This window comes from Heterodontus francisci, chromosome X (assembly GCF_036365525.1).
Source record: "Heterodontus francisci isolate sHetFra1 chromosome X, sHetFra1.hap1, whole genome shotgun sequence".
NCBI classification, from domain to species: domain Eukaryota; kingdom Metazoa; phylum Chordata; class Chondrichthyes; order Heterodontiformes; family Heterodontidae; genus Heterodontus; species Heterodontus francisci.
In genome coordinates, this window is record NC_090421.1 from 11,024,747 (window position 1) to 11,052,016 (window position 27,270).

Below are 27,270 nucleotides of genomic sequence, written 5' to 3' on the forward strand. Positions count from 1 at the left end.
TCAGTCAACACTTCAGTTTGTTGGGATAGCAGGGAGCTTGACGCACTTTGGGATGCTCTTAAAATGGAATTCTGTTGGGAAATTCAAAGTCCCTCACTCTACCGAGCTCTCCTAACCCTAGAGGCCAGACGTCTGAACTAGGGAGACTTGGGCAAGCGTTGGATGGCTTCCAGTGCGAACACTAATCCTTTGATAGTTCAGTGTGTTTCACCCTCCCCTCCTGTGCCCCCCAAATGTCTGCATGATTTGCAGACAGCACAACAGACTGCAGGAAAACATCAACAGAGAAAGGGACAGTACTGGGATCTAAAGAACAGAATTTACAGGCAATTTGCTCACAGTCTGAGCTTGGGGATCATTTTAAAAAAAAATTTCTACAGCTGCGTTCTGTTTACTTTGGCTGCTGCTTGAAAATTTCTTTTTTTGAAAACAAAACTACTGTGCTGTCTGCTTTGTTCAAGCTGCAGCATTAGATAACATGGACTTGAGCTGCACTTTTGAGGGAAAAAAAGTTAATGCCACGCCTCGGCCCTTTTTAAAAAAAAAAACGCTCTCTAAACCCAAAAGCAATGATTCGCCATAAAACAGTAAAAATGTCATTTAGTCTGATTTACAAATGCCGGGAGGTCTTTGCCTCATTGTGGGGAGGCCTATTAAGACTCTACGCTGGCGTGTGTGAGAATCCAATAACATTAAAAATATGGGCGTCCAGTAACGCTTCTGTTGTAAAAAAAAATATTGGCCTCTCCTTCAGAACGCCTGAGTTTGAATTCCTGTTTTTACTGTTCAGGAGCTTTTTACCAAGGTGTTCTAGTGGTGCTGTATGCTGGAATTGCAATGTCCCTGTGATATCATCATACTTGGTGGGAGTGTTGGTCAAATGGACATCCCTTGATCTCTGTGTGGCCTCTCTCCTAATCGCACTTCTTCCTTGTTGGGAATCTGGCTTTGATCTTTCAGTTGTTGCCTTGGAGTATTCATTGGAGTTTAGAAGAATGAGAGGTATATATTTTGAAACATATAAGATTTTGAGGGGACTTGACAGGGTGAATGCTGAAAGGATGTTTCACCTTGTGGGAGAGACTAGAACTAGGGGACACAGTTTAAAAATAAGGGGTCACCCAGTTAAGACAGAGATGAGGAGAAATTTTTCTCAGAGTTGAGAGCGTTCAAAACTCTCTTCAGAGACCGGTGGAGGCAGGGTCATTGAATGTTTTTAAGGCAGAGGTCGATACCCTCTGACTCCCTTGTTAGTCAAGAATGTATCGGGGATAGGTGGGGAAAGTGGAGTTGAGTGCACAATCCGATCAGCCATGATGTGATGAATTTGGTGAAGCAGGCACGAAGGGGCTGAATGGCCTACTCCTCCTAATTTGAATCTTCGTATGGGCTTGACTACATACAGCTTGCAAGCCCCAGGAAAATATGTTTCCTTTCAACAGCAGGAAACTTGTGTGTTTTGCCATTGATGTCCACAGATATACGTCTTTATAGGCTCGGCAGGAAGCCACATGCCCTCTTGATCTGGGAAGGGACACGGCCATAAAAAGTGAATTTTAATAGAGATCAGGGAGACGGGGAAGTAACCTCCTGCTCCTCTGGTTGGGTGGGTTTCACTTGGTTTAGCGGATGGATCACATTGCAGGATGGGTACATTACAGGTACATTAAGCCCAGTGCGCAGTGATCAGAGCATGACTTAGATGCACATTATTGAGCGTATGGGTCGGGCACTGAGCTAAGCGATTAAAATCCTGTTTTCCTTTTACCTCTGATAATAGCACTTATTGTTTTTTTAAAAAAAATGGCTGGATTGGGCTCCCTTGTTCAAAAAGGGAGACGAAGCTGGTTCAAGTGGGGAATGTAGGCTCATTCCATCCAACCATAATGTTTAGTCACAATGGGTCTTTGGATCGATTTATAAGCCAATTTATGAGACTGAAGCCAAACCATCAGTAATCCATCTGAACATCTTTATCCCTTTGGAAGAGGTGCCTTTATGTCTGTTGTCAGGAATGTTGAAAAATATGTCTGGGCTCCTTTAAATCATTGCCCCTTTAAATCTCAGTAGCTGCCAAGAAAAAGTTTAAAAACAAGAGATGTAGTTCTGATCAGGGTCTTGATGTTTAAATTGGGAATGTCCGACTCGAAACGAGTTTCTGCAATAAATGGTTTTCCAGGATTACGTGCTTAGCCACTTCAGTCACTGAGGCATTATTTGAACAACCAATGGCCTGGTTTCGATGTTATTATTTCATGCACATGAATGTGTTCTGTGTTTGTTAAAAATGGCTCCCAGTTATGCTCACAACTATCAGGAGAACTTTATTAAAAAATCCACTTATTTATGTCTTTGTTCCATGCCTCAGTGGCATGGTTTGATTTGTAAGCTTGTAGTTTTGGACATCAAAAAAGATTTAATCTTCAGACATGAAGTTCTGAAGTTGATTTCAGAAGAAAGATTGTGCTGGCGAGAGAGGGAAAATGGTTTGCAGCAATGCAAACAGTTCCAATTCTCAAAGGAAGCCCTGTCACTATGTCCAACAGGAGTGTCAACATATTGCTGAAAGTGCCGTTTGGGCACTCCATCAAGAATCCCTTGGAGAATGGCAAGTGTCAGCAGCATAAACTCTGCCTGCAGTACCGCGTGAAGCAGAACTGACTCGATTTTCTTTTTTTCACATCTTCACAATGCTTCAGTGTGTTAGTTGAATTTTAAATAAATACAATTAGTTAATTTAGCCTGTAAAAACTCAATGCAGTGTTTGATAGTCTGCTATATCAATGGACAGCATAGCAAACCGTTCCAATTCCAGATTACACACAAACCAGTCAGCAGACTACTGCGCATTTATTAGTCCCTGGGTCGTGCACCTCTTTGTCGGGCAGACATTTGAACAAATAGAGCTTCTAGGTCGTAAGTATTGAGGAGCACTTCTGGGAATGGCTCAGAAGCCATTGAAAGGGAAAGCAAAACCCAACGTGGTATATCTGAGTACACGTGGAATTGCCTGGTAATGGGATTTGTGGCTTCAAGGGTTGTTGGTGTAATTGGTGGCTGAATTGAAGGTTAGGATTTCTTCATTTATCCACTGGATATTGTGGTCAGTTATTATATGGTACGCGAGTGCTAGTTGGCAGCTTGGAAGGCGTGTATAAACATTTAGTTTAGTGGTTAATTCAAATTGGTTGCAAGTTCATTCGGGTCCAACAATATTCTTTGGTGCAATTTGAAATCTGCAGGATTTAAGCTTTGGACGGTAGTAATTGGACACCTACAGGGCTCTCTATTGTTGTGGTTGCATGTTCTAGCGTTGGCCACTTTCATTGAACCAGATCTTTGAACTGGCGTGGCCTATTTTTAGAGTGTTCCATGGAGCGTCAAGCCTCTGTGGGCCCTTATGACCAATGACTCATAAAGAAAAATCTCATTACCCTTTTTATTTTAAGTTTCATGCCACGACCTCGAGAGCAACTTGGCTTCCACAGGAACAAAGATTAGATGTGTCACCCGATGGCTAAGAGGCCGTTGACCATTTGTGACGTGGAGTGCCAGGTTGAATGTTGTGCTCCTGAAGAAACATTTTTTGGCTTCAGTGGTCACATTAGTCACTGGAAATGGGTTTCTTTGGTTGTATTTGCTGGTTCTTCCTTTTCTGTGTCAGGCTGTGTCAGGAGCAGTTGCCCGTCCCACCCACCTTGTGTTTCCCCTCTGATGCATTCCGTACAGCTGACTGATCCCGTAAGGAAACTCCCCAGTCACCATGGCAACTCCACTTCCTGGAAGAGAATGATCACAGCTCAGACTAAATGCCCACACTCGTCCCCTGAACAAGCTGACTCACACCACGTTTTTCGTAATCCCTTCGCTTCCAACACACGACTTCCCCCACCCCCGACCGACACACATCCCCAGCCCAGTGTGACTGAATATCTAGTTGTCCAATTCTGTTTCTGTTTTATTTTTCATCACCTTGGTGGGGCAGTTTTGGGATGTCTTGAGAAACTTTAACTCTGGCTCCGCCTTTCAGAACATGCCTGCAAAGATAAGAGAAGGGGACAGAACTGTTCATGTGTGTGCGCGGGTGCGTCTCCCTCCCCTCCAGTCTATAATGGAATAATGTTTAAGTTCAAGCTTTGCTCTTTTGTGGTTCTATCTCAAGTGCAGTGAATAACAACTTGACCAGTTAATAAGTGTAGGTGAATGTAGTCAACTGACATCGATATCAAAAGCCTCCATTCACAAGCAAGTAACTGGTGAGGTGCCTGGAGGATCAGCAGTGGGGCTGTTTCTGTTGTCAATGTATATTTCGTGACTTGGGAATAGGGATGGGAGCAAAATTCCAAGTTCACAGGTGATGCCAAACCGAGAGGGACTATGAACAATAGTAGGACTAGGATAGACTGGGGAACTGGGCCAACAAGTGGCAAATGTTGTTGAATGTGGGCAAATGCATTGAGGAAGGGAAAGAAATATAGGCGACACAAGCTAAATTGGCATTGTTCTACAGGACACGATGGGAGGCAAGAGGGGTGGGGTGTGGTTACTGGTGAATGGGTCACTGAAGCGATCAGCACAGTGTGTGGCAGTTGGGAAGAAAGCAAATAAGATCTTGGGCTGTATAGCCAGAGGAAGAGAGCCCAATCTCAAACTGAAGCTGGCTTTGTATAGGGAACAGGTCCGAGAATACAATTCTGCCCACCATATATAGGGTAGAGCCAAAATGAATGCCAATAAATTTAATAGTCACAGTTTCTACAAGTGGGCATAGGGCACAAATTCAGAAGGCAGTTTAGATTTAACTACTTTACACAGAGGGTGGTGAACCTGTGGGATGGACTGCCCAGGGTGGCAATGGGGCTGATGGCATTAAAGCGTGGCTACCCGACCCGAACCTGACGCGAACCCGACGACATGTCGGGTTTGGGTCGGGTCTCTCTTCCGGGTCCAGCATTCGGGCTCGGGTCAGGTCGGGCTGAACGTGGACAGTGCTGCCTTGATCTGGGAAGTAATCTTCAAATGATCAATCAGGATGTCAAGGCGGGAAAAGTCCAGTCTGGACTCTGCGCTCTGCAGTAAAGCCTGCTACCCGACTACGTGTCGGATTCGGGTCGGGCATTCAAAAAAAGTAAAGGACTTGGGCCCGGTTCAGATTTTAATTTTATACCCGAGCAAGGCTTTAGATGGCATCAACAAATCTGAGAGCGCCCTACCCAACAAACAATGATTCAGGAGCATGAGAGGTCTGGTATTTCCGAGACACTGGGACCAACCAGATTGACTGGAGTGTCCCTTTCCAGTCTCTGACATTCCTTTGTCCCTAACCCCTCTAATGGATCTAAAAGCACATTCCCTACTGACAGCGTAAGATTGTAAGGAGGGGGGCAATTTGTACAGTTGGGATATCCAAACACTTCTCCAGGGCTGTCTTTCCCTTAGCAACTGTTGGGTTCATTTTATGAGTGAACTCAATTTAAATTATCTCTATCTTGCCTCATTATAGAGGAGAAAGAAAATTCAACGAGATTAAGAAAATTATTCAAGGTTACGATTGTTTTCCTCCTCTTAATTTCAAAGAACAAAGAAAATTACAGCACAGGAACAGGCCCTTCAGCCCTCCAAGCCTGCGCCGATCCAGATCCTCTATCTAAACATGTCGCCTATTCTTTAAGGGTCTGTATCTCTTTGCTTCCTGCCCATTCACGTATCTGTCTGGATACATCTTAAAAGACGCTATTGTGTCCGCGTCTACCTCCTCCGCTGGCAACGCGTTCCAGGCACCCACCACCCTCTGCGTAAAGAACTTTCCACACATATCCCCCCTAAACTTTCCCCTCTCACTTTGAACTCGTGACCCCTAGTAATTGAATCCCCCACTCTGGGGGAAAAAGCTTCTTGCTATCCACCCTGTCTATACCTCTCATGATTTTGTACACCTCAATCAGGTCCCCCCTCAACCTCCGTCTTTCTAATGAAAATAATCCTAATCTACTCAACCTCTCTTCATAGCTCCAGGACTCTTCCATTTACTGTATAGTTCACTCTTGAATTGGATCTTCCAAAATGCATCACCTCGCATTTGTCCTGATTGAACTCCATCTGCCATTTCTCTACCCAACTCTCCAATCTATCTATATTCTGCTGTATTCTCTGACAGTCCCCTTCACTATCTGCTACTCCACCAATCTTAGTGTCGTCTGCAAACTTGCTAATCAGACCACCTATACTTTCCTCCAAATCATTTATGTATATCACAAACAACAGTGGTCCCAGCACGGATCCCTGTGGAACACCACTGGTCACACGTCTCCATTTTGAGAAACTCCCTTCCACTACTGACTCTTACTGAGCTCTGCTTCAGGGGTTGCCCTGTGGTAATTAATGGCTGAGCCTTAGCTGTGAGTAGGCAGGATATTCAACTACAGCAGCATCACAGCCAAGGTTGAATCTTTCCACACGTGTGTGATCAGGAGTAGGACCCCTGACTTTTTTTTCTTCTCTCTCATCCCGTGGTATCCTAACTTGGAGGTTAAGCTTTGTTAATTCAATACAGGACAGAAATTAGGGTTGCCTTCCCTCCAGGCTTGTCCTGGAGTTCCCAGGGATTGAAGGACACTGCTGAAAACAACCAAGGAGAAAAATCATACGCTTTTATAAGTAGATGCACAAGAAGGCTGTTCCAATTGGGTAATGGAGAGTGAGCTCACTGTACAATTGGCTTGGAAGAGTGGGCGCTATGAAGTTGGACACGTCAGGTGACTAATGGTAGGATTCTGGGGATAGCGTGGTTGGAGAACAGGAGGTCATCTGACGAAACCTCCAGGAATACACCAGAGCAGAGTTGGCAACCCTATATTGAATCTGGGGCTCTTCTAATCTGGCTGACTTGGTAGCGTTCTGAGCAGTTTAAATACCACCCCACTGCCGAGCTATGGGGAGTTGCCTTCTGCTTTTCCCATTGATGATCTGAGGTTGTGCTAATCTGACACGTGGGATCTTGGCCCTTTGTCCTTTTAAGTTTTGCTTCCTCCTTGCTTTGCAACCAAGCTGATGATAAAGGTCCTCGAGGAATTGAGTCAATTGATGGAGAGCAGCTCATCTACTTAGGGGACGTCCAATATTTTGTCAACAGCATCAACTCCCGACTGGTTTCATTTGACTTGTGGGAACTTTAAAAAAAAAGTCAGATTTCCAAGAATTTATGTTCATGATTTTTATTGTCTTTGACTACCAGAAGCTTTGGTCCGATATGCAAGTGTTGCAAGGCTTTTAATGAATGCTAATAACTTACCCATGAAGGGCATCTGGTTTCTATTGTATGCGTGCACTGTTTGTTGGGTGGTGGGGGTGGGGGGTGACTTAATAACTGAGTATCCTGGCCTGAATGATTTAGTGTTGCATTGCTGCTAATGGCAAAAAAACTCCCAGAAAAATCTTACATCTGCATGCATGGATTATACGAGACTGGATTTCCTTCCTTATCTGAAGCTGAAATGAAAGAAGGAAAGTACTAGTCCATTTGGTTTGTGCAATTTACCAAAAAGTTCTGAATGGGCTTTTTGTTCTCTGCACATACGGTTTTATTTTTCTGTGTGCCTCTGTCATTTAACCCTTGCAGTGCTACTTGTGTTAAGCAGAGCGGTGTGTATGCTGTTGGGAGTTGGGGCAATGATGTTGAGAGCCAAGAGGGAGATGTTTGAAATCCACCTGAACAGGACGTGCAGGACCACTCATTTAGCGCCCCACCTGAACAGCGACAACCCCCTGATAATGCAGCACGCACTCACTCCGACCCTGGAGGGCTGGCCTAAATTATGTGGCCTTTATTTTCAGAGCCCACTGCTGTTCTCGGTGGCGAGCTCAAGAAATGGCGTGCTGCACGCCGAACAGCTGCCGCAATCTTAAGCGCGGTGGCTCATTTAAATAGCCGGGGTGGCCCGCCTTTCTTCCCACCACCACCCCCCCCCACCCCAAAACACTTACCTTTAACATCTGAGCTTTACCCACCCCCTGCCGAAACTGCACAAATTTTACAGTTTAACCCTTCCCACCATTCCCTACACCCATTATGTTTTTGACCCCGTTTCACCCCCCACTGATAATCTTGCCTCCTCTCCACACCCCCCCCCCCCCCCCCCCCTGCTTCCAGTGTTGATAGCCAATATGCACGCAGCAAGGCCCCACAAACATAATGAGATGAGCAATGAACTAATTTGTTGTGGATAAATATTGGCCAGGACACCAGGGAGACCCCCCCACCCTGCTGCTCTTTGAATAGCGCCAAGGGATCTTTTATGTCCACCAGGGGGAGCAGATGGGGCCTCAGTTTAATGTCGCAACCAAAAGATGGCACTTCAGACAACACAGCTCTCCCTCAGTACTGCAATAAAGTGTCAGCCTAGGTTACGTGCTCAAGGCTCTGGAGTGGGACTTGAACCCACAAGCTTCTGACTCCGAGGTGAAAGTGCTACCAACAAAGCCATGTTCAGCATTTATAACAGTATTGTACCAGTAAAAACAGATTACCTGACCATTTATTTCATTGCTATTTGTGGGACCCTGCTGTGTCTCCTATGTTTCAACAATGGCTACACTTCAAAAACAAAAGCACTTCATTGGCTGTAAAGTACTTTGGGACATCTCGAGACTGTGAAAGTCACTCTATAAATGTATGTTCTTTGATGACCTGAATCCATAAGAGTGCACACATGTAGTGAGCAGGATATGTTACTGAAGGAGAGACGAGCTATTTTATCCCAATAGAGATGAAGAGCTGTTCAGAAAACACATTGGGTATAGGAATTAAATCGGGCCTGCACTTACCATGTCAAAAAAACTGCCTCAGGGATTTAGTGGGAGAAAGATCAATCCACCACGTGGTTTAAAACTGAATACACTTTTATGAAAGAGACGAATGTCTCGCCATTTCTCTGCAGCAGCCAGCCATACCCTCCCTTGAGGGATGTCCTCACTTCCTGTGGGAGAAAATCGGTCTACGTAAACAGTTGAATTGTAACAGCTAAATTCAAAGGCCACCCAGTCTTCACTTCAGATACAAGCACGTAATTCAGGTCCAACTTCTGTGCTCTTTTATGGAATCCATGGGAGCAGCCATTTTGGTTGTTTTCTTCCTATTTACGCACAGTGTCAGGGATTATTGTTGTGGCCAAAGCTCCTGAGTAGACGTCGGTTAGTAGTGAGAAAAAAAAATAGCTTGAGGTGATCGGAGAAGTAAGAGCAAAGCAACAGGGGAAATTTTAACTCGTCCTGCTTGCTGACAATGGAACCTGGGCCTTTAAGATGGCGTTCTCCATTCCCAAGGACTTTGCATTCAACACTGCTGGTTTGGCGGTGTCCAGGAGATTGACAAAAACAAAATAGCACAGATGCTGGAAATCTGTAATAAAAACAAAGTGCTGGAAATACACAGCATGGTCTGAAGTTTTTGAACACAGTTGAGTTCAACAACTTTAGACCATGGCTGCCATTTTGATTGTTTTTTTTAAACCATGTGCTGGTTGTAAACTTATTTTTCATGTTTTTGCTTTTGGACAGAGCTGTTCATTATTCTGCCATTAACACTTTCTCTGGACAAATGCTTTGTCTTTTACTACAACTGTTACCACTCCCTTTGCCTTTGTTCCATGACATCTTTGTCATTTAATCTCTCCTGCCCTCTGCCCTATCACAGACCTTCCCTTTTGTTCTTCTCCCCCCCCACCCCCCCCTCCCTTTTCACTTGCTCAAAACCTATTACTTTTCTAACCTTTGCCAGTTCTGATGAAAGGTCACAGACCTGAAACGTTAACTTTGCTTCTCTCCCCACAGATGCTGCCAGACCTGCTGAGTATTTCCAGCACTTAATGTTTTTATTTCAGATTTCCAGCAGCTGCAGTATTTTGCTTTTATGTTAGAAAAGTCCTGGAGCCACTTAAAGAACAATTGTGTATTTTTCATTTGTCTTTGAACACTTATTTATTAGCTAATATTAAAAAAAAAAATTGGAGTTGGGATGTCATAGGATGAAACCTCCAGGAATACATCCAACCAAAGCTGGCAACCCTAGGGCTGAGTCAGATCTTGCTCTTTATCAATAAACAGACCCACGCCAACAAGGGTTGCTTGGGTCCTGGTTGACTTCCTTTTTGTCTCTCTCTCTCTCGCCTGAGGAGACTGAGGTTAATTTTAATGGTCTCGCTGCTCTCCCAGCCAAGATCAGCAAACAGTACAGATTTGGAATCGAAATTTGGGACCTTTCTGGTGTGTGCGGTTCAGGACTGAGCCGTTTGGGGAAGCCCATTGACAATGTGATATTGTGTTTTTTTTTCACTGCTTGGTTTACAGACCTTGTAAAACTACAAGGCCTCTTTCAGTGCTGACTTGTGCCGATAATGATTTGTTAATTTTTCGAGTCCAGCCTCGCTTTCACTGTTGTCCATAAAAGCTTGACCTTTGCTCTCTGGAAAGGCCACGACTTCATTACAACGTCCAAAATACCCACGTTTCTGTCTTCTGGCTTTCCTGGGTTTTCCAAATTCAGCCAGGCTTCTGTTGGATTTTTACAGTCAGACGGGGCTAATTTTAGACAAAGGCTCCATTCACCGAGATTGGCTGATGCATCTCATTTTGCAGGGGAGAGCAGGGGTTGGAAATTGTATAAAATGCATGTTCTTCACATAAACATTTTGATCAAGGCGATGTAATCCAACCCTGTTCATGTGTAACCAGCCAGGAGAGACCTTGAGCCATTGCTTATTGCCAGACCTGCATACAGTAGGAATGGCAGAACTGTTACTGGCTTGCCAGCAGGCAAGTGTACTTCATCCTCATTATAACAAGGCAGAGATGCCAACTTTCTCATGAGATTGAAGGTCACTGCTTCCCCCTGCAACTGCACACTTCCGCGCCCCCCCCTCCCCCCCTCTCCCTCTTCCTCTTCCTCTTCCATTTAGCTTAACATTGTGGAGCCGCCATGACTATTTTTTCTTCCCCTCTGATCATGATGGCGGGAGGGGTCAGTCCTGCCAGTTGAGGGTCATTTGATATCCCTGCCGGAGAAGCCAAGTATTCTGAGTTTCGCCAAGTTTTCCCCCTTCTGTTCAAAAGTGCTGACTCTTTCTGGGGTGCAGTTTCACTGGCTACACCCACCAGCCGCTAACTTGCCCAAATGACAATGTTAGCATAGATGGTTCGCAGGCTGTTTGACTGGGGAGGGCGTCACTGTTGAGCCCGATTCTGTTCATACCCCACATCCAGACCTGTGCTTCCCAGTGTGGAGTCGCTGGAGAGGGATAAGACATGGGGCTCCTGGCTGATTTCACCCCCTTCCCCAATCCCAATTCAGTAGGTAATGGCACCACTTGTAGTTTGAGGATCAGCTAAATCATGATGGACACAATTCCCATCCTTGTTTTCAAATTGACTCCATGGCCTCACCCCTCCCCATCTCTGTAACTTCCTCCAACCCTTTGAGATCTCTGCGCTCCTCTAATTCTGGCCTCCTGCACATCCCCAATTTTCATTGATCCACCAGTGGGGCTGTACCTTCAATTGCCTAGGCCCGAAGCTCTGCAATATCCTCCCCGAACATTTTTTTTTTTTTTGTTCGTGGGATGTGAGCATTGCTGGCCAGGCCAATATCTATTGTCCAATCCTAATTGTCCTCGAGAAGGTGGTGGTGAGCTGTTGCCTTGAACTGCTGTCGGTACACCCACAGTGTTCTCTACCGCACTCTCCTTTACTTTAAGACACTCCTTAAAACTGCCCTCTTTGACCAAGCTTTTGGTCACCTGTCCCAATATCGCCTTAAGTGGCTCGGTGTCAAATTCTGTTTGATAGCACGCCCGTGAAGTGACTTGCGACGCTTTACCACGTCAAAGGCGTCCCCTAAATGCAAATTGTTGTTGTTGCAGATAGGTGATCAAGCTTGGTTGGAACCATTTCATCTGCTTGGCTCAGTACATTGCAAGCTAATGACTTAACCTAGTGAGCTGGCAAAGGACCTCACTGGGACGTTCGCTTTGATATCTGGCGTTGCAGAAAGGTCCCTTGAACGATACCAGGAAAAACATGGAGCTGGGAGGAAATTAATTCTGCCCAGAATGCATTCTGTTCAAACATAAATCTAGATTTGGGCTGGTGTGGGCAGCTCTCCCTGAGAAAATGAATTATACCATCTTTACGTTGAGACAAACAGTGGGCTTAAAATGGGTTTAATTAGAATTTCGAGCTCGTTGCATTCTTCCTGCATGAGCACTAGTTTTTATGATTTTTTTTTTAAAAAAAGCAAAATGCATCAGTCTGGGTTCCTCATGCAGCAGTTACTCATCCCCAGGAATGCTGTATGAGACGCACACGCTGTGTGGCTTTGAGCAGGCCTGTTCACACCAGACAGGAAATGATGTCGTTTGCATTATTAGACAAGTTTGAAAGTCTCCCTTCGGAGAAGGAAATGCTTTGAGATTTTTTCTTCTTCACCGTGTCAAAGGTTGAAGAGACGACTGATAAAAGTGACTTGAAGCTGGTATGGTTTCTTCATTTCATCCCCACCCCCTACATTCTGCCAACAACGCCCTCCAGACCTTTCTGTCACTGTTGCTCCTGCTGCTTTTATTAAACTAAGCACATTTAAAAGTTCCTAGACTCTTAAAGCACCAAAAGAGGCCATTCAGCCCATCATGTCTGTGCTGGCTCTTTGCGAAGGCTATCCAATTAGTTCCACTCAGAATCACAGAATTGTAACAGTGCCCATCGTGTCCACACTGGCTCTCTGAAAGAGCAATTCCTTCAGTTCCATTCCCCTGCTTTCTCCCCGTAACCCTGCACATTCTTCCTTTTCATATAACAGTCTAATTCCCTTTTGAATGCTTCAGTTGAACCTGCCTCCACCACGTTCTCAGGCAGTGCATTCCAGGCATAAACCACTCACTGTGAAAAAGTTTTTCCTCTTGCCACTTTTTTGCTTCTTTTGCCAATTATTTTAAATCTGTGCCCTCTCGTTCTCGATCCTGTCACGAGTGGGAACAGTTTCTCTGTATCTACTCTGTCCTGATCCCTCATGATTTTGAATACCTCTATCAAATCACCTCTCGGCCTTCTCTTATCCAAGGAAAACAGTCCTAACTTCGCCAATCTATCTTCATAACTGAAATTCCTCATCCCTGGAACCATTCTCGTGAATCTTTTCTGCACTTTCTCCAATGCCCTCACGTCTTTCCTCAAGTGCGGCACCCAGAAATGGGCACAATACTCCAGCTGAGGATGAACTAGTGTCTTATACAAGTTCAACATAACTTCCTTGGGCTTGTACTCTATGCCCCTATCAATAAAGCCCAGGATACTGTATGCTTTATTAACTGCTCTCTCAACCTGTCCTGCCACCTTCAGTGACTTATGCACCCAGGTCTCTCTGCTCCTGCACCCCCTTTAGAATTGTACCCTTTATTCTATATTGTCTCTCCATATTCTTCCTACCAAAATGAATCACTTCACATTTCTCTGCATTGAACTTCGTCTGCCACCTGTCTGCCCATTCCACCAACTTGTCTATGTCCTTTTGAAGTTCTACACTATCTTCCTCACAGTTCACAATGCTTCCAAGTTTTGTATCATCTGCAAACTTTGAAATTGTGCCCTGTACACCAAGGTCTAGGTCATTAATATATATCAGGAAAAGCAAGGGATCCAGTCATCCAGGGAGCTCTGGATTTGTTTGCCCTACTTTTCCCCTTCGCGGGAACACACCTTGATTGTGCCCAAACTATCTCCTCTTTGAAGGTAGCCCATTGTTCATCTACCAGTTTTCCTGCTGGCTTTTGACTCCAATTTATTCACACCAGCTCCATTCTTACCCCATTGAAGTTGGCCTTCCCCTAGTTAATTATTGTTATCCTGGATTGCTCTTTGTCCTTTTCCACAGTCAGCCTAAACCTTATGATACAATGATCACTATCCCTTAAATGCTCTCTTACTGATACTTGATCCACTTGGACCATCTCATTCCCAAGAACCAGGTCTAGCAGTGCCTCCTCTCGCATTGGACTAGCAACATACTGTTGTAGAAAATTTTCCTGAACACACTCTAGGAACTCTTGCCCCTCACTGCCCTTTACACTATTATTCCAGTCTATATTTGGATAATGAAAGTCCCCCATTATAACTACCCTATAATTTATGCACCTCTCTGTAATTTCCTTGCAAATTTGTTCCTCCACGTCCTTCCCACTAGCTGGTGGCCTATAGACAACACCAAGCAATGTAACTGCACCTTTATTGTTCCTTAGCTCTAGCCAAATTGATTCTGTCCTCGACCCCTCTGCGACATCCTTTTTCTCCAGTACTGCAATGCTCTCCTTAATCAATACCGCTACCCCTCCTCCTTTTTCTCCCTTTCCTATCTTTCCTGAACACCTTGTATCCAGGAATATGTAACACCCAGTCCTGTCCTTCTTCGAGCCAGGTCTCTGTTATAGCCACAACATCATATTTCCACATGTCAATCTGCACCTGTTCCTCACCAGTCTTATTAACCACACTCTGTGCATTCACATACATGCACATTAACCCTGATTTAGACTTTATTACTTTCTCACTTACTCTGACCCCACCTAATAACTTACTATTCCCTACTCTAGTGCTATCTATCTCCCCTAGTATTCTATGCACCTTGGTATTCCTCTCTGATACTTGCTCCTGGTTCCCACAACCCTGACACTCCATTGCTCTTTCTCCATAGCCCTGCAGATTTTTCCTTCTCCAGTATTTATCCAATTCCCTTTTGAGAGTTACTGTTGAATCTGCTTCCACCGCCCTTTCAAGCAGTGAAGTTTGGATCACAACATGCCACTGCATTAAAAAAAAAAATCTCATCTTCTCTCTGCTTCTTTTGCAATGATCTTAAATCTGAGTCCTCTGGTTACTGACTCTCCTGCCACTGGAAACATTTTCTCAGTACTTAATCCATCAAAACTCAAGTCCCCTTTCGCCTCTCTTCCATTCCAGAACATGGTTGAGGGAAGGGTAAGTGGAGCACAATGTGGCAGGAGGGGGATGGTTTACTAAAAAGAGGCAAAGGGAGAAAATAATCGAAACACAACATCTCACTGGGACCTAATAGAGAAGTGGAAGCCCTAAATTGACATACTTGTTGGTCACCATTTTGTCACGATTGTTGGAGTAGCAAGCTACAGTGTTCTGGTAGGTGTAGGCCTATTGTAGAATGCATTACTCCTTAGGGTGCAGAGCAAGTTAAGGTCAGGGAATGAGTCGTCACTCCACCCTCCTGAATACATGGAAGCAAGGGGGAAAGAGTTGGAGTTATGTACATCTATGGGTGGGTGTGCTGTCATCTCACACTGATGTCACTTAACTGACTTGTTACATGGATTTAATCACGCCACTGCTGAATGGCTTCCATTAACCCTGCACCTCCTATGCAGCATGCCATGCCGTGCAAGTCCTAATCCATGGTATTACAATTGTACAGCACATAACTGGTTTATATTGGAGAATCCATGATGGACTATCATTTTACTGTGCTGTGAGTGATTTTGGAGTCATTTTATCCTCTCCTCTCCTGAAGGTGACTTCGAATACATTTCCCTGGCTGTGATGGAGAGTGTTGTGACCAGGTTATAGTGGTCCTTGCAGTTGAAACTGAGCCCGTCTTTGCCCAATAGCCACGTGGCTAACATTTTCCAGCCGGGCTCATTGAATTGGGCCCAGATACCCTGACAGACTGACTGCCTTTCTTTGGCGGTCGTCTGCCAGCTCGCAGGCACTTGTAGCAACCCCTGTAGCCTCCTTTGAGATCGGGTAACCTGGGACCTTCCTGGCATGCGGGTCTTGTGATTGTATTACCCATTGGGCCATCCAGGGGAAAGGGAGCTTTCCAGTGCTATCTTTGTCCAGATTCCTTGCACATAGCTCTTGGCATCAGTGAAGTTTTGGGAAGGTCCCAGGTCCAACCCCTAGATTGAGCTGAGTTGGCTGATCAATGGACTCATCCTTCTAGGTCAGCTGGGGTTCTTGCTTTTCATTCACATCCAGAGAAAGCTGCTGGATACAGCTTTACGTGGCCACTGGGTGAAGACAGAATTTGGCTGGGTTATAAATCATGCCCAGCAATTCAGCAACGCTCAATGCTCAGATTCCAAGATCAAGTATGGCCATTTGGGCACGAGTCGCTCCTACCTGTGGACCTGTTCCTCAGCCTGAAATGATGCTTTTAAGAAGGGAGGGGCGGGGGAAAGCAGCTGCGATATCCTTCTTTATTTTTGAAAGGTCCCTCCAGTTTTCTTCCTTCCTCTCCTGAAGGCATTAACTCCTTGCTGACCTGCCATTCCCATGGTTGCCAATCACCCTGTAGTACCCCACTTATGTGACCATTCTTTCCATGTGAGTCTTAATGTCAAGTGTTAGCAAGGTATTTGACTGTGCCCAATCATCTCCTCACCCAATAGTCAAGCTCACACATGCGTGCACGCTCTCTCGCACACGCTCCCAAAGCAAGGAAGTTATGATGAACTTTTATAAAACACTGGTTCGGCCTCAACTGGAGTGTTGCGTCCAATTCTGGGCGCCGCACTTTAGGAAGGATGTGAAGGCTTCAGATAGGGTGCAGAAAAGATTTATGAGAATGATTCCAGGGATGAGGGACTTCAGTTATGTGGAGAGATTGGAGAAGCTGGGGTTGCCCTCCTTGGCGAGGATTGAGAGGAGATTTGATGGAGATGCTCAAAATCATGAGAGTAGCTGGGGAGAAACTGTTCCCATTGGTGGAAGGGTCGAGGACCAGAGGACACCAACTTAAAGTGAATGGCAAAAGAAGCAATGGCAGCATGAGGAAAAATGCTGACAATGGTTAGGATCTGGAATGCACTGCCTGAGTGTGTGGTGGAGGCAGATTCAATCATGGTGTTCAAAAGGAAATTGGATAAGCACCTGAAGAGACAGAATTTGCAGCGTTCTGGGGAAAGGTTGGGGGAGTGGGACTAGCTGAGTTGCTCTTGTAGAGAGCCGGCACTGAGTGAATGGGCCGAATGGTTGCAGCACTGAAGGAGGCCATTCTATGATTGAACGTCTGATGGCGGTCAAGGGCAGGAACTGTGGCCTATTTTTCCCCAACCTACCCCAACCAATGAGACCCCTCGTGCTGCACTGACTGAGATCAACCAACAGTAACAAATGAGAGAGAATGTGGGACCTACTTGCTTTGTAAAGTTCAGCCACTCATTGCAAAAATTCACTGAGTGATCAAGGGGTTGTTATTTTTAAGGGAATAAAGTCCATTATTATTGCATAAATTCATCTGTGAAACTTGAGCTGACACCTGAGCTGAACCAATTTGATGATTTGTTTTAAGTGCTTAGTCTCTGGCTTAGAGTTCTTGGTTTAATTTAGTCTTGAGTAAATAGATTATCCAAGCTGAGATTGGCTTGTAAGATGTTGGAGGAGGGGATGTCACATTTATAACCAGATGGTTTATGGGTTCAAGCACCAAGGTTGTCCATTACTTTGGTCCTTTGTGATTGTCCTTAACGCTTGTTCACCCGGCAATCCGATGCGGTACCTCCCAATTATTGGAGCCCTTCCAGTCCAGGATGAAGGACACGAGTCTTCCTCTGTCTGTCTTTTCTTCGCATGCCCTCCCGCTACAGTGAACCAGCTGGGAAATACAAAAAGCAGATCAACCCTGCACAACCACACATTCCTGATATTCAGGGGACAGGAAGCAGCTGAAATCCATCAGGACCTTAGCCTGTTATCACACAACTCAAGACCAAGAGATCTAACATTGTCCTTCCCTTTATCTCGACATGTGCAATCTTCCTCTATACCAGTGAGATTGGGCTCTTGCTTTGCAAGTACTGTAACTCAGATGTTGGTGACCAGCATGAATTTGGTTCCTGTGTTGAGTAGTGTCTGCCACTCCCGTAAATGGTTAGAGTGTCTTAGTTTTGTGGGAGTTGACTTGCACAGCCCTGTATCTACTTGTGCAGCAGTGGGACACAGGGGCGTAACAATGAAGTTCCCTTGTGATTTGCACTCAACTTCCACGTCATTAACCCATGTATTTCCTCTATCTCCAAAGGCAGGCCGAGCTAACGTTAGATGAGGCGAGGCTTGGTTTGAAATGTTGAGCTGCTTTATTACACAGTGAGGTGCATGTGTAGAGCAGTAGTCCTGATCAGATGCACTTGGGTCAATTGATGCAACCTATTTCTACATAATAATACAAAACGAATTAACATGTCACCTTATCCTGCTTCACAGGGTCCTCTTAATTCACTTAAGCAGGAGGTCTGCTCACTATCTCCCAACATTTTGAAACTCTGCCTCAGCAAATGTCCTCACAACCTCTCCCTTAACGAAAGAGTGCTCTTGAAAGCCAGCTGATTCATAATCTTTCAATGCACGGGAAGCAAAGTTATTTTCCTTCTGAGTTTGTTTGGGATCCTGGGCAGGCCAATGGAATGGCTAATCAAACTAGCCCGGGTGTGGGCAGCCCTTCCAATGAGCTCTACGCAAAACTCAAAAAAAAAAAGAATGAGGCGTTTGAATCTGTAAAGTGTAAATGTTTGCTGAATAGTATTTTAATGAGCCCCATTAGCTGAGGCCATCCATCCAGATGGCTTTGTCTAGCTTTAGATTTGCCTCCCAGCATGGGGCTGTTTTGATAAACCTGCCTTTTAAAAGCGAGCTTCAATTTCAAAGCGCTTTTTAACCCAACTCTTCTCTAGATCCTTTCCATGGAAAAATGGTCAAAATATCCTAAAACGTGACGGCCACTAATGCCTACGCCATCCAACTCTAACATCAGTGTTTGCGTCGCGACCAATTACATAAGTCAAGAGATGATGTGTAGGTCATGTGCCAGCATTGCTTAGCTGGTAACGCTCTGAATTCTGAGTTGGAAAGTTGTGGGTTCAAACTTCATTCCAGGGCTTAACACTCCTCCTGGAAGGAAAGCAAGATCTTTCACGACCACCAGATGTCTCAAAGTGCTTTGCAACCAGTTTGCAACCAACTTTGTGAAGTGTAGTCACTGTTGTAATGGAGGAAATGCAGCAGCCAATGTTGCACACAGCAAACTCTCTCAAACAGCAGTGTGATAATGACCAGATAATCTCTTTGAGTGATGTTGATTCAGGGATAAGTGTTGTCCAGGGCACCACAGATAATTCCCCCCGCTCTTTGAAATAGTGCCACGGGATCTTTTACGTCCAGTTAAGAGGGCAGACTGGGCCTCGGTTTAACATCACATCCGAAAGACAGCACCTCCTTGCAGCATGCGGTCATGTTCACAGAGGGTATGGTATAGAGCGTTGGGGGCGACTAGAATCACATTGTTGCAGTGGAATTCATCAGATCAGGCACTGTGACATGGAGAGCCACAGATTCAACCTCCTCCATTCTGATAAGCTCCCAATCGCTGTCTGATGAGCAGAAATCATGCCCTAAGCTGCCCGTATCTGATCCCATGCTAAGTCCTGCTCACCTGTCTACCATGTCCTTGCCAACCTACATGGGGTGGACCCATGGTCTCCTGTGCACATTGGGAAGGCTGATGGTATTTGAGACATGGGGTGAGGGGTTTCAACATGCCACCCACGTGTAAAACTGTCATTGTGGATCTGATGCCCGCTATCAATTCAATGCAAATCAGGTGAGTACTATAAGGGGTGGCCAATCCACAATGCCAGTTTTACGCCTGGGTGACAAGTTGAAAATCTACCCCAGATCTTCAAACATTGCTCGGTGTTTATGTTTGCATGCAAGGAGGAGTTTGCCTTGACTCTGAATCTATCTCACTGGGAAATAACAACACTGCATTTGTTTCCTTTGCAGAATTCTATGAATCTTCCACCAGACAAAGCACGGCTACTGCGACAGTATGACAATGAGAAAAAATGGGATCTTATCTGTGATCAGGTACTAAGAACATAACATCAGAACATGAGAAATAGGAGCAGGAGTAGGCCATATGACCCAGTGAGCCTGCTCCGCCATTCAATAAGATCGTGACTCATCTGATACTGGCCTCAACTCCTTTTTCCTGCTTGTTCCCCATAACCCTTGACTCCTTTATCGTTGAAGAATCTCTCTATCTCGTCCTTGAATATATTCTCTGATTCAGTCTCCACAGCTCTCTGAAGTAGAGAATTCCAAAGATTAATGACCCTCAGAAGAAATTCCTTCTCATTTTTGTCTTAAATTTGAGACCTCTAATTCTGAAACTGTGCCCCCTAGTTCTGGATTCCCACTCTAGGGGAAACATCATCTCAGCATCTACCCTTTTAAGCCCCCTCAGATTCTTAAATGTTTCAATAAAATTACCTCTCATTCTTCTAAACTCCAATGAATATAGGCCCAATTTGCTCAACCTTTTCTCATACAACAACCCCTTCATCCCAGGAATCAGTCTAGTGAACCTTCTTGGAACAGCTTCTGATGTAGGTATATCCCTCCTTAGGTAAGTAGACCAAAACTGTATGCAGTACTCTAGGTGTGGTCTCACCATCGCCCTGTACAGTTGTAGCAAGATTTTCCTACTTTTATACTCCCTCCCCCTTGCAATAAAGGCCAACATTCCATTTGCCTTCCTAATTACTTACTCTACCTGCATGCTGACTTTTTGTGATTCATGTACGAGGACACCCAGATCCCTCTTTACCGCAGCATTCTACAGTCACTCTACATTTAAATAATATTTTGCTTTTTTATTCTTCCTGTCAAAGTGGAGAACCTCACATTTTCCCACATTATGCTCCATCTGCCAAATTTTTGCCCACTCACTTAACCTATCTATATCCCTTCGCAGACACTTTGTGTCCTCCTCACAACTTGCTTTCCCACCTATCTTTGTATTGTCAGCTAATTTGGCTGCAATACACTCAGTCCCTTCATTCAAGTCATTAATATAGATTGTAAAAAGTTGAGGCCCCAGCACTGATCCCCTGTGGCACCACTCTTGTTACAGTTTGCCAACCTGAAAATGTCCCATTTATCCCGACTGTCTGTTAGTTAGCCAATGCTCTATCCATATTAATATATTACCCGCAGCTTTTATGTGGCACCTTATCAAATGCCGTTTGGAAATCCAAATATGCAACATCCACTGGTTCCCTTTATCCACCCTGCTTACTTTCTCAAAGAACTCTAATAAATTTGTCAAGCACAATTTCCCTTTTCATAAAACCATGTTGACTCTGTTTGATTGTATTATGATTTTCCAAACATCCTGCTGCTACTTCCTTAATAATGGATTCCAGCATTTTTCCAATGATAGGCGTTAGGCTGACGGGCCTATAGTTTCCTGCTTTCTGTCTCCCTCCTTTCTTGAATAGGGGCCTTACATTTGTGGTTTTCCAATCCTCTGGGACCTTTCCAGTCCACTCTGGTTGAGAGGCACAGAGTCCAACAGCGCCCTTATCCTTGATATTTTGTTGGTGGAGGGAGGGGTGTGGTGGAATGGTGCCTCTCAATTTGTCCAGAAATTTGCTTTGTGTTTTCAAGCTTCTGGTCTAGGCCACTGTCTCTCCTCGTTTCAGGGAATGGATCTACTGAAGTGAGACTTGTCAGGGATCGGCTGTGCCATCAACTGCACAGATTAGCATCCAGCCTGGTCCTTTGTACCAGCATGTGAGACACTAAAACTCGAGTGGCCTAGTATTGCTGCATCAGAAAAGTTTTCAGGTCCTGTTTTCTGAAAGGATACAGCACAGTGTTGAATTTTGATGCACAATCAATACACCAGAGTGTATCAGCGGCTTCAGATGTTGGCAATAAGGTTGGACAAAATTGGTCGGCCTGGACATGTAGCTTGGGCTCACGGGGCCAATCTTTTGGATGCGTGCTCCCATTAGGAAGCCTCATCGGTTGGGTGCACGGATCAGAAATCACAGGCGGCTGCCAATGATTTTCTGCCCATTCATTTTAATGGATGGAAAATTGTGGGCGAATGCATGTGCAGTTCCCTAATCTGCACTCTGAAGGGGTGAGGTTCCCCAACGGAAGTACCCATTCCAAAAATTTGCGCTGAGTTTAGATATGTGATGCTGTAATAGCCATTATATTTCCTGCCACCTCCAAACCCCACCCCCCAGCCCTATGGACTACAAGATGGCCAATGGTATGTTGGCCTTTATCGCAAGAGGATTTGAGTACAGGACTAGTGAAGTCTTGCTTCAATTGTATAGAACCTTGGTTAGACTGCACCTGGAGTACTGTTTGCAGTTTTGGTCCCCTTACCTTAGGAAGGATATTATTGCCATAGAGGGAGCGCAACGAAGGTTCATCAGACTTGTTCCCAGGATGGCGGGACTGTCCTATGAAGAGAGATTGGGGAAACTGGGCCTGTATTCTCTCGTGTTTCGAAGAATGAAAGGTGATCTCATTGAAGCCTACAAAATACTTAAAGGGATAGACAGGGTAGAAGCAGCTAAGATGTTTCCCCTGGTTGGGGAGTCTAGAACCAGGGGACACAATTTCAAAATAAGGGGGAAGCCACTTAGGACAGAGATGAGGAGAAATTTCTTTACTGAGAGGGTTGTGAATCTTTGGAATTCTCTACCCCAGAGGGCTGTGGAAGCTCAGTCATCGAGTATGTTTAAAGCAGAGATTGACAGATTTCTAAATATCAAAGACATAAGGGGATATGTAGTGTAGGAAAAAAGGCATTGAAGTGGATGATCAGCCATAATTGTATTGAATGGCGGAGCTCGATGGGCTGAATGGCCTACTCCTGCTCCTATGTTCTTAACAGCTTGCATTTACATTGCATCTATAACATAGTAAAATATCGCAAGGTACTTCACAGGAGTGTTATCAAATTTAATTGGATGCTGAGCCACTTCAGGAGATATTAGGACAGGTGCCCGAAAGGAGGAGAGAGAGGTTGAGGGAGGGAATTCCTGAGCTTAGGGCCTGGGCAGCTGAAGGCACAGTGGTGGAACGATGAAAAATCAGGGATGCGCAAGAGACCATTTAACCAGAATTTTCAATGCTGCTTTGTGAAATCTCAGCTTGCATTGCATTCTAGGTTCAATTTTGTCCCCTCTCATTGATTAGCCCATGAGCCAATGTGCTTAATGGTAACGAACTGATCCACACATGCCATACCCGGCCCAGGTTCAATCCCTCATCTGTCCTGAGTAAGCCATGCTCAACCGGCTAACAGGCTTTGGGGCATTTCTGTCAGCCTCTGCATCGCTGCTTTAGACATAGGAAAGGGAATCAGCCAGGGTTTCTGCCCCCAAACCACTTTCCAGTGGAAGATGAGTCCTTGGGCACTGAGCAAGGATGGAGCTGGACTTCGCTGTGACGCTTCCTGTGCTCTGATAGCCCGCCAAAACTCAGTGACTTGGCTCACATGTGGCACCTGGGTGAGTTGTCAGAGATGTACTCTAGTTTAGTCAGCACCTTTAGGGGAGGAGATAAAACTGCGGTAGGGGGAGTGGGCCTCAATCTGTCCATGGTGCTGCAATGTCAACAATGATTTGGACTAGCTGTATGTTTATCTGTTGTGATGTAGAATTCATACACAGAAGGAGGCCATTCAGCCCATTGAGCTGGTGCCAGCTCTCTGAAAGAGCTATCCAATTGAATCCACTTTCATGCAGTGCATTCCAGATCATCATAACTTGCTGCGTAAAGAAATTTCTCCTCATTTTCCCCCTGGTTTTTAGCTGTAAGCTCGCCATTCTAAGTGGGAACTGAAAAAATTTTTTTTTCAATATTGAAATTTAATTTGTGCAGATTTACAAATGAGCTGCTCCTGCATATGCCAGGTGCATTTTGAAGAGAGCTTTTTTTTCATTTCTCTTTTTTTTTTCTCCCTCTGTTGTGCTTGAGACTAAATGACCGCCTATTTTGTTTCTCTCTGCATTGTCAGGAGCGCTTTCAGGTGAAGAATCCTCCGCATACTTACATCCAGAAACTGAAGAGCTACTTGGACCCAGGAGTCACCAGGAAGGTAAAAGGAACTTTGGTTACACACTTAGGAATAAAAGGGAGCCTCAGTTTCTTCAGCTGAACAGCAATTGGTGGCATGATAGATGAGCTCTGTCTATTTAAAAATATTTTCTATTAAGGCACATCACACTGTTCTTTCAACTCTGGGACTGAGGGGATGTAGGGCCTGCACCGCCCCTGCGATCTTTGATTCAGGCTTCTGGACAGGCCAATAACCTGTCCGCCCAAAGCCGGATATTTGCAGATTGGGATCCGGTGAGGTCACTGCAGTTTTAATGCTGGCCTGATTCGTTAAAAGATGTGCAGCTTTCTCGCCCAGTATTACAACTGTTGATGTGTACGCAGTCGTTTTCTGACTTCTTACTCCTTGAGAGGAGTCTCACCCGTGCAGAACACAGATCAAAAAATTGTGCTTGGTTCAGGCCAGAGCTTCCAAGCAGGCCTCTCGGCGAGCAAGGCTCCCTACTGGAAGTGACAGTCTGAAAATGACTTGTTTTGTGTCAAGCATGCAGGTGTCTCAAACACCAGCACTGTTGACCCTCATCTCGATGAGCCAAAAATCAAGCAATATCTTTGTCTATACTGAGAACTGCCTTCTGAGGGGTCCATGTGATAATTGTAGCTGTATTGGCTTGGTAACCCAGTGAGTTGGTGTAAGGATGCCATGTACACAAACCGACAGGCAGTGGGTTCAAAAGCTTGCTTTGGGTTTTGGTGATGGGGCTTTTCCCACATGGGACAGAGGGGAAAGCAAATGACTTGTTGCAGTGACTACTAGCTCCAATAAAGAACTCAGGAGAAAGTTCTTTACCCAGTGAGTGATTTGAATAGGGAACAGGTAGTTGAGGCAATTAACCTAGATACATTTAAGGTAGAGCTAGATGAGCAAATGTGAGAGAAAGGAATGGAAGGACATGCTGGACAAGTGAGATGAAGTAGGATGGGAGGAGGCTCGTGTGTAGCAGAAACACCAGCATGGACTAGTTGGGCTGAATGGCCTGTTTCTGTGCCGTTAATACCGTATAATATGTATAAATCATCCACAGCTCCTTGATGAGTTATGGGGCAGTATTTGGAGAAGCTAGTCATCAGAGAATGGGGGAAAAGAAACCCATAAAACAGAGGTGGAAATGCGAGAAAAATTGATTCGCTGTTTTGAAGTGCAGGTTCTCCTATCATCCGTACCCTGTGAAAATAAAGGGTTTTGGGGTGTGTTGGAGCCTAATGCGGTACCTGTTCTAGAACCTGCCTGATTTTCATCCCGCTTGCTTTGGGCAGGTAATTCGCTCCCCCATATGACTGCCCAGGGCAGTGAAGGAGAAAATTACTCTCAGTATCTTTGACAATCATGTTCATACATCATCAGAAATCAAGGCTGACACTCCAGTGCAGTACTGAGGGAGTGCTGCACTGTTGGAGGTGCTGCCGTTTGGATGAGATGTTAAACCAAGGTCCCATCTGCCTGTTAATTGTGTATTAATGGTTTAATTATATGCAAGTGAAGGGTGTTAATTGGAGTCTTAGTTGAGCACTTAGAAGCAGAGACTTACTGAGACTGGTGGAGGGTTTGAGCGATGAGCTGCATGTTTGTAATCCTTTTACTCTGCACAGTAAATGTGAAACTGAGTAAAGATAGGCTCCAGCATCACCCTTCCACAACAAGCTTTCTGGAATTTAACATGCCTGCTCAGTGGATGTAATAGATCCCATGGCACTATTTTGAAGAAGAGCAGGGGAGTTCTCCCCAGTGTCCTGGCCAATATTTATCTTCAATCAGCATCATCAAGACAGATTATCTATTCATTATCACATTGCTGTTTGTGGGAGCTTGCTGTGTGCAAATTGGCTGCTGTCTTTCCAACATGACAACAGTGACTACACTTCAAAAAGTACTTCATTGGCTGTAAAGCACTTTGAGACATCTGGTGGTTGTGAAAACAATTTAAATGCAAGTTTTTTTCTAAGAATTGGGTTTCCTGCAATTGTCATGCACCTGTTATCATTCTGATGGCATCTCCCCACTGCTTTTTGTGACCAATGCCTCCCTACCTGTGTGCAGTCAGCATCAGTAGACTTGATCGCTCACTGGGTATGATATCATGGTGAAGTGACAACTCTGGATCCTAAATTTATAGATAACATTTATCCCTAATGTAATTCAACTTCCCATCCTGGAGAATCGACTGTAATATCACTATATTAGTAATGCAGCCTTTGCAAGGTTATTATTCAATTTTTCATTCATTTCCTTGCTGTCTGACTTCCTGGGAGATGGTGAAAGGCGAGATGGGCTGGATACAGAGTCAATAACAGCTTGCATTTGTATAGCGCCTTTAACGTAATAACATGTCCCAAGGTGCTTTAGAGGAGCATTATAAAACAAAATATGACACTGAGCCACATATGGAGTGACTAGGATTGATGACTAAAAGCTTAGTCAAACAGGTTTTAAGGTGTGTTTTAAAGGAAGAAAGACAGGTAGAGAGGCGCAGAGATTTACAGAGGGAATTCCAGAGCTTAGGGTCTTGGCAGCTGAAGACACAGCCACTGTTGATTTCATGATTAAAATCGGGCACGCTCTGAAGGAGGAGCGCAGATACCTCGGAGGGTTGTGGGGCTGGAGGAGATTACAGAGATAGGGAGGGGTGAGGCCATGGAAGGATTTGAAAACCCAGATGTGAACTTTAAAATTAGGTGTTGCTTAACCAGAGCCGGTCAGCGAGCACAGGGATGATGGGAGGGGGGGGGGGGGGGGGGGGGCTTGGTGCGAGTTAAGACACGGGCAGCAGAGTTTTGGATGACCTCAAGTTTATGGAGGGTAGAATGTGGGAGACCAACCAGGAGTTTGTTGGAATAGTCAAGTCTAGAGATGACAAAGGTATGAATGAGAGTTTCAGCAGCAGATGAGTTGAGGCAGTGGAGGAGTTGGGTGATGTGACAAAGGTAGAAATGGATGGTTTTAGTGATAGTGCAGATATATGGCCGGAAGGTCAAGTATGACAGCAAGATTGCGAACAGTCTGGTTCGCAGTTGTGTCACTGCGCACTTAGAGGGTGGCGAGCTGTACCATTTTTCTTCAGTCCCTTTTCGTCTGGTCCTTGTTTAATGCCCCAGCCAAGAACCAAAAACTTAGAAGGCAAGTTGTGAGGAGGATACAAAGTGTCTGCAAAGGGATATAGATAGGTTAAGTGAATGGGCAAAAATTTGGCAGATGGAGTATAATGTGGGAAAATGTGAGGTGGTCCACTTTGGATGGAAGAATAGAAAAGCAGAATATTATTTAAATGGAGAGAGACC

General features: G+C 44.9%; 1 protein-coding gene across 6 annotated transcripts in view; it reads left to right on the forward strand.

Annotated features, from left to right (window-relative positions):
- LOC137358585 (formin-like protein 3) overlaps window positions 1-27,270 on the forward strand; it is a 179,560-nt gene that overhangs the window by 62,797 nt on the left and 89,493 nt on the right. For all 6 annotated transcript variants that reach the window (XR_010971245.1, XM_068024592.1, XM_068024593.1 and 3 more), the window contains exons 2-3: window positions 19,849-19,932; window positions 23,894-23,974. Coding sequence is in view for 5 of the 6 variants with exons in the window: in XM_068024592.1 (XP_067880693.1) it covers window positions 19,849-19,932; window positions 23,894-23,974 (165 nt within the window). In the remaining variant the exon portion in view is untranslated. The remainder of the gene's footprint in view (window positions 1-19,848; window positions 19,933-23,893; window positions 23,975-27,270) is intronic.